At 49.5% G+C, this 6,625-nt stretch overlaps 1 protein-coding gene across 1 annotated transcript; it reads left to right on the top strand.

Annotated features, from left to right (window-relative positions):
• Positions 1-4,037: 4,037 nt before the first annotated feature.
• Positions 4,038-6,625, top strand: FASTKD5 (FAST kinase domains 5). Its single transcript, XM_009882492.1, has one exon. The coding sequence runs from the start codon at positions 4,151-4,153 to the stop codon at positions 6,623-6,625; it is 2,475 nt and encodes an 824-aa protein (XP_009880794.1). The 5' UTR covers positions 4,038-4,150.

Here is a 6,625-nt window from a genome sequence, read left to right on the forward strand (position 1 = left end):
TGCCCGGGGGTTGGCTGAGCCGCTCGTCGTGCCTGCTGCCGTCTGCTGCCGGCAGGGACTTAAAGAGGGGGGGAGAGGGGGAAGGCACAAACAAACAAAAAAGTGACGCTTGTGAACTCTGACGTCGTAATCTGTTGGGGAAAAACAATTCCTTTCCTTTTTTTTTTTTTCCCCTCTTCAGCCTGGGCGCAGGTGTTAACTGTACACTCTTGGCCAAAACGAGCTGGCTTACCCCCAACATTTCACTGCTCGGATCTGAAGTCCCTCCCACGTGCTAAGGAGATGCCGTCTGACCTTTTTCTGTCAGTGGTGCTGGATAGGGGGAAGCATGGGACAGGGTGGCGCGCCACAGCAGTGGGTGGTCACCTAGCATGGGGCCTGCAAGGGTTTTCCAGTGCTACTGAAAGCCCCTTCGCGCGTTTCAGAGGGGCCAAAGCATGGACAACATTTTAGAGTACGCCTATATCCCCTTTTACAGAGCTGATACTCTGAGGAAGGTGGCATTCCTCCAGGAATGTTGTTTTCCCTGATGTTCAGCTAACTCTCAGCTGTGCAGTTAGGCTTTTGGCTGAGAACTCAGCTGTAAGTGTGACACACAGACACACACACACAGATGTTTCCATCCCAAAGGACCTCCACGAAGTGCATTTGCAGCCTGCAAGGCTCAGCTCCAAAACTTGCTTTCTCACTGGCTTTTTGAAGTCACTGGAAGTGACTTTTCTGGAGAGACTTACCCAGAGGTGGGAAGGAGTTTGGCTGTGTTTGAACAAGAAGAGAAGTGCAGTGGGAGGAGGAAGGAGGGCTGATTAATCAGGGTAAGCGGAAGAGAGGAAAATCAAGGAGAGGTGTAGGCTGAGTTGGAAGAGAAACACTGTAGAAACTTAAAGATCACAAAGATTTAGGCTGGGAGTGGGTGAAAGTCATGGGCAAAAGGCCACTAGCACCCAGCCAGTTTCTTCTGAAGGTGCTTGAAGTGTCTTGACACAGCCTGACCTCACTCCCCTGCATGTGGTCTTCTCTTTTTTTCTACTGGATTTGGAGCAAGAGAGGAGAGATACTCCCTTCACTGAATAGCTTCCCAAATACATCACAGCATAATGCTAAACTATGTGGATGGTTTTCTTAGCAGCACACAATGTTCACCTTTGGAACCTTCGATGTGCAAACGCTGTGACTTTGGTTCTCTGTCTTGAAGTGGGGCTGTCTTCGCTTAGAGGGGTGTTACTGGTAACAGCAGAGTGCTGGATTTCATAGGTAGCATCGCCTTTCCACAGAAAATAGAACTTGATTTTAAATAAATGGCATGTCTCTCCATAGTGCTTGCCTGTTTCTCAATAAGAGAAAAATAAGTAGAGGACATGCAAAATAGAGTCAGACAAGAAAGTCTCTTGGAAAGCCTAGGTAGGATAAACCTCCTCTTGTCCCAGATAATTTTTGCAGCTTGAACCAGCCCCTACAAGTGTCCTCCAGCATAAGCTCTGTGAGGTGCTAGAAGAGGAGATGATGCCAGAGGGGATGGGGTCTCCTTCCCCAGCCACGGTGCAGATCTGAGCCTTGCCCATCTGAGCTGCCTATCTCCAGCTGCCCAAAGATGGCATCTGTCACTTGCGGCCAGTTCAGGATGGACATCACAGTCAGCAGAGCCAGAAATATTTTAATCAAACGTTTCTATGTGCTAAACAGGAGGACTTTGGCTTTGTGAGGCCTGGGCTGTGCTGCAGCATCACAGCTCTTGGCTTGGGTTTTGCGGTCCAGATTCTGAGGGGTTTTTTCCTTTCCCTCACTCACAAGATGGTAAGTGGTAGGGAAGGGGTAGAGCGTCTCTCCTGCCTGTCATGATTTGACTTCTCTTGTGGGAAAGGGACGGTTACACCCCTGTAGCTGCCTGGCTGGCAGGGAGTAGCACAGCTGTAAGGGTCAGCAGAGCCTGGGCTCTGCCTGGGATCTGTGGAGCAGAGCCTTATCTGCACCAAGGGGCTGCCCTGTGGTGTGCCTTGAGATACAAATAAGGTGCCCAGCAAGCCTAGCAGTTAATGAGAATCTCACAGTATCAACCATTTACTGGTCATCTTAAAAATGCATTGGCCTCTCTCTTGTACCCTCCTCCTTGCATAGCTGTCTCCAGAAATCTTCATTTCAGCTTGCCTTCCCTCTTTTTCCCCCAGAGTCCTCAGTTTTCCACCCAGGTTGCATTTCTTCACCTTTCTTGCTGGAGTGGCTGAGAGGGTTACTGCTCCGGCAGCTTCTTCTCACCTGCCAGCTGGTGGGTGCTGCTCCCAAGCTCTGCCCGTGGAGCACAGGATGCGAGGTCTTCTTGGCTGCCTCAATGCAAGTTGACACAATTGATCCCAGAGGGCTGAATTGACCCCCTTGACTTTGCTCCATGCCAACTCTGTGCTGACGTGCTGTTCTCAGACAGAAGCCAAGCCCCAACAAGGCAAAGGTAAAGCTACCTGGTGTGAGAATGGCCTGCAGAGAGCAGCAGGCTGCTTGTGGCTGTACCAGATCAGGGATGTCTTACCTGCCTACCTGCTCCTATTACCATGCATGCTGCTGTGGGAAGGTTCAGGGTGCACAAGAGACAGCCGAGGGTGTTGCAGGGCCCCCAGCAGGCAGCACCCCACATCTGGCACCAAGAGGGAGCTAAGACCATCACATCATCTCTCCCCATCTCACCCTCCCTTTCCATCTCACCCTTCCTTTGGTGGAGCTGATGCTTTGCCGTTCCGATGCAGGAATAGATCATCTAATGTGTAATGGGAGACATGGGGATTCTTGTACTCAAAAAAAATCCAGCTTATGTTCAGCCAGAGCTGGTTGTGATGCCCCATCCCACTGCAGCCCTCTCCTACTCAGAGAGTCCAAACCTAGAGCGTTCTCCCCACCTCTTCTTCCCCCAAGGTATCCATTTTACTGCTGCAAAGCTGAGTTTTCAACATCTTGATCAGGAAGCCACAGGTATAAGCAGAGCTCAGAGGGTTGCCCATAAAGGTTTTATTTCCCCCAAGTGGGGAGCACATAAGCTAATGCGTATTGCTGTTGCAGTGTCTCTGCCAGGCTTTGGATTTCCTGATTGCTCGGCACCCTGTGGTAGTGAGAGCACAAAGATTTTAAAGAAGTTGAAAATGCCTGGTCTAATGCATCTTTGGGGTTGGCCACACACGATGGGATAAGGGTGTGTTACACAGAGCGCTGACCCGGTGCTTTTTTTTTAATCATCATCTGAATCATCGTAAACAGGCTCGTTTGGCAGCTTGTGCAGGCTGGCAGCACACAGCTTAACTCCTGACAGATTTCTCATCCTCACCCTCTGTGCTGTAGCTGGTTTAGGCAGGAGTTAGGAAGGCACCTGGCATTTTTAAGCCTTCTGTACCCTAAAACTATGGGAAACGCTCCCAGGTTTGAAGCATAAAACTCTGTTCCCTTTGATTCTCAACTCAGTATGTAGCTTTTCATAACGATGTATGTTGTTTCTGCTGTACTCTTCCCCGACTTTGTTCTGGTGCCCCATTTCTCCTTTCAGCTAATCTTCATCTGCAGGTTATGGGCCAGCTTTCACTTTGTGTGTTGGTTTTGCAGAGGCTTTGCTCACAGCCTCTACATACTGTCTCCAGGTGCAAAGAGCAGGGCGGCACCCCGAATATTTTGACAGCTTCTTGGGTGGTGGTTGATATTTCAGACTATGGTGACCGAAGTAGCGGAATGCTTTGTTTGAATACGTTCTGTTGAAGCTGCAGCTTTACTGCAAAAATATGTTTTCATTGTTTAGAATGAAAGAAAAGCGCTTTGTGTCTGTTAAAAAAGAAAAAGAGGTTACTTTCTCCTTAACTCCCACGATCTCTGCCAGGTTACTTGTAGCTGCTGAGTAGCAGGTAATATCCGACTGCCGTGTACCCCGACTTTGGGTATGTCAGGCCACCTGGGTGCTTGTCTTGGACTGCTTTTGCATGAGGTGATGTTCGATGGCAGCTGCCTTACAGCTTTGCAGGGAAACAGCCACCCTGGCTAGGGGAAACACTGGCATCTCCTCACTTTCGGTAGCATAAAGGATAGATTAAAAAGTGCTTCATGTTAGGTGGAAGCCACTCATTCTTCGTCTGCCCTTTTTTCAGTACCTGGAAGCAATTCTGGCCCCAGTAGATTGTGATCCATGGCTTCAGTGCTAATATGCCGAAGATTTCCAAGACTGAGCAGGGTGACTACATTTTCGACTACAGCCAAGTGGGAGGCCGAGAGTGGAAGCAACAGAAGTAAGCAGGAAAAGGAAGAGAACCCAGAAACAGCCAACACCGGAACCAAATCTGCGGCTACAATCCAGTTGCTGAATCCACTGGACTACAGAGTATTGTATAATCCATCTGCCTATGCCAAGAGCAGAGCTGCCTCCCAGCAGCATGCTGCTTGGAGCAGCGACCAGGCTCTCGGTGACACTTTCACCAGCCCTGGCACCACACAGGTTCAGCATACATTTGGTACCACCTCTTCTCAAGCTTTGCCACCCATCAGAAATGCCCTGCCAAAGCCCAAGTCCAAACCGCTCCTCAAGCAGACCATCTCAGCACAGCTCTCTGCAGCACAAACCAAGGAGGAAGCAGAAAAGGGAAAAACAGAGATGCATGACTCCAAGGAGGACCCTCGCATGTTTCAGAAGGGGAGGTCTGAATACAGATCGCTCACCTATGACAAGTTAGAGCCCATAGAGACCCTTCCTTTAGAAGAAGGTGACTCGATTTTACACAGCGTGGCCGCATGCAAGGGCAGCAAGAGCCCAGGGACTATCACAGATTATTTTCGCAAACTGAGTCGTTTGCCAGTGGAACAACACACAGCGTTGGTGTCCGAACTCAGGTTTAATACACTCTGTTGCTGTGCTGTCCAAAACATCAAGTTGTTCAGTACTTCAGATCTCATCGATATTTTAAAGGCTTGTGTTCGTTTGGTTGTTCCACCCACCCACCCTCTGCTGAACGCGTGCGAGAACGAGTTCTGCCGGCGGGTGTGGGACATGAACCTGGACCAGCTGCTGCTGGTGGCTGATTGCTGGCGCTGTCTGGAGCGTAGTGTGCCTTCCTACCTGAGCATTTTGTTCAGCTATGCCAACATGCACTGGAAGGACCTCACTTTGCCCCAGTTTGTTCAGCTCCTTTATATCATAGGTGAAGGCCGGAGGTCACCTGCGGACTTGATGCAGAAGGTGGAGAGCATGATTTTGAAGTACTTGGACTCCTTCACCTTGGAGGAGGTGGGTGCTATCTGCTTAGGGCTCTTCAAGTCCCTAAGTGGTATCTCTGACCACATCATGAGGAAAATTGCAGACAGAGTCTCCCTGCAGATAGAAGACATGAGCACTTACGCATTGGTGAACGTGCTTAAAATGCTCCGGTACACTCGCATGGAGCACTTACCCCTCTTGAAGGAACTTGGGAAGGTTATTCCTGCTCGGATTCCTACGATAAACATCCAGGGCATCATGCACATCACTCTTACCTGTTCATCCCTACACTACTTTGATGAAGGCATTATGGCTGCTGTAGGCATGTCTTTGCCTTCTAAGGTGGCTTACTGCCGAAGCAAAGATGCTGCCAAGTTCTTGTGGTCATTTGGATGCCTGGACTATGAACCTCCAAATGAGGAAGAGTTTTACTCCAGCCTGATAGAGCAGATGCATAGAAAACTCCATGAATTTAGGAAGTTTCCAGAGCATCTCCTTACTGGTTTGCTTGGCCTGGCATTTGTCAAACGCTTCCCAGAGGAGCTGATAGACTATGCTTTGAGGGATGAATTTGTCCAGAAAACCAGAAGTAGTAAATATGAACTCAAAAAGGACCTGTTCACCCTTAGTAAGAGTGTTGAAATTGAGTGCCCAAGCTACCAAGGCAGTCGCCTTCCACCTCAGTTTTATGAAGAGGTTACCGAGATGGTTTTGAATTTTGCAGAGCAAGAAATCTATGTCAGGCCTGAAATTGTGGAAGCCTCATCTCTTCTGGAGAGCATGTTAGGTGGCCCTGAGTATGTGAAGAACCACATGATCCTGCCTCACACAAGATCGAGTGATCTGGAGGTTCATTTGGCCACAGATGGACATCCCATCCCTTTCAACTTAAAAGACCCTATTGCAGATAAGAAACTAAAAGACATCGGAGTTAGTCTAACAGATGACTTAATGACTCAGCTTATAAAAGGCAGATCTAATAGCCAGTCTCCCATGGAAGTGGAAAACAAAGCCAGGACTCCCGGTCAGGAGAAAGGGGAAGAAGCGCAAACACCACGCACGGGGGATCGTGCAGCACTTTCAGGTGGAGCTGTTATTGCAGATGCCAGATTGCAAGTTGAGCCTAAATTTGGGCACTGTCTTGAAGCTCCCCCCTCTCCTACATGGAATCGGCAGCCTCAGGGGGTGAAACTGGCTATTCAGGTGTCCAACCGGAACCACTACTGCTACTGCTCCAAGCGGCTCTTGGGGCTGCACTGTTTGAAGCGGCGGCAGCTGCGGCAGCTGGGGTATGTGGTGGTTGAGCTTCCCTTCTGGGAATGGTTTCCTCTGCTCAAACGCACACGTTTGGAGAAACTGAGCTACCTCCATTACAAAGTGTTCAACCCAGCGCTGCTTAGCAGGGCTGGATAG

The sequence above is a fragment of the Charadrius vociferus genome, unplaced genomic scaffold, assembly GCF_000708025.1.
Source record: "Charadrius vociferus isolate BGI_N301 unplaced genomic scaffold, ASM70802v2 scaffold213, whole genome shotgun sequence".
NCBI classification, from domain to species: Eukaryota; Metazoa; Chordata; class Aves; order Charadriiformes; family Charadriidae; genus Charadrius; species Charadrius vociferus.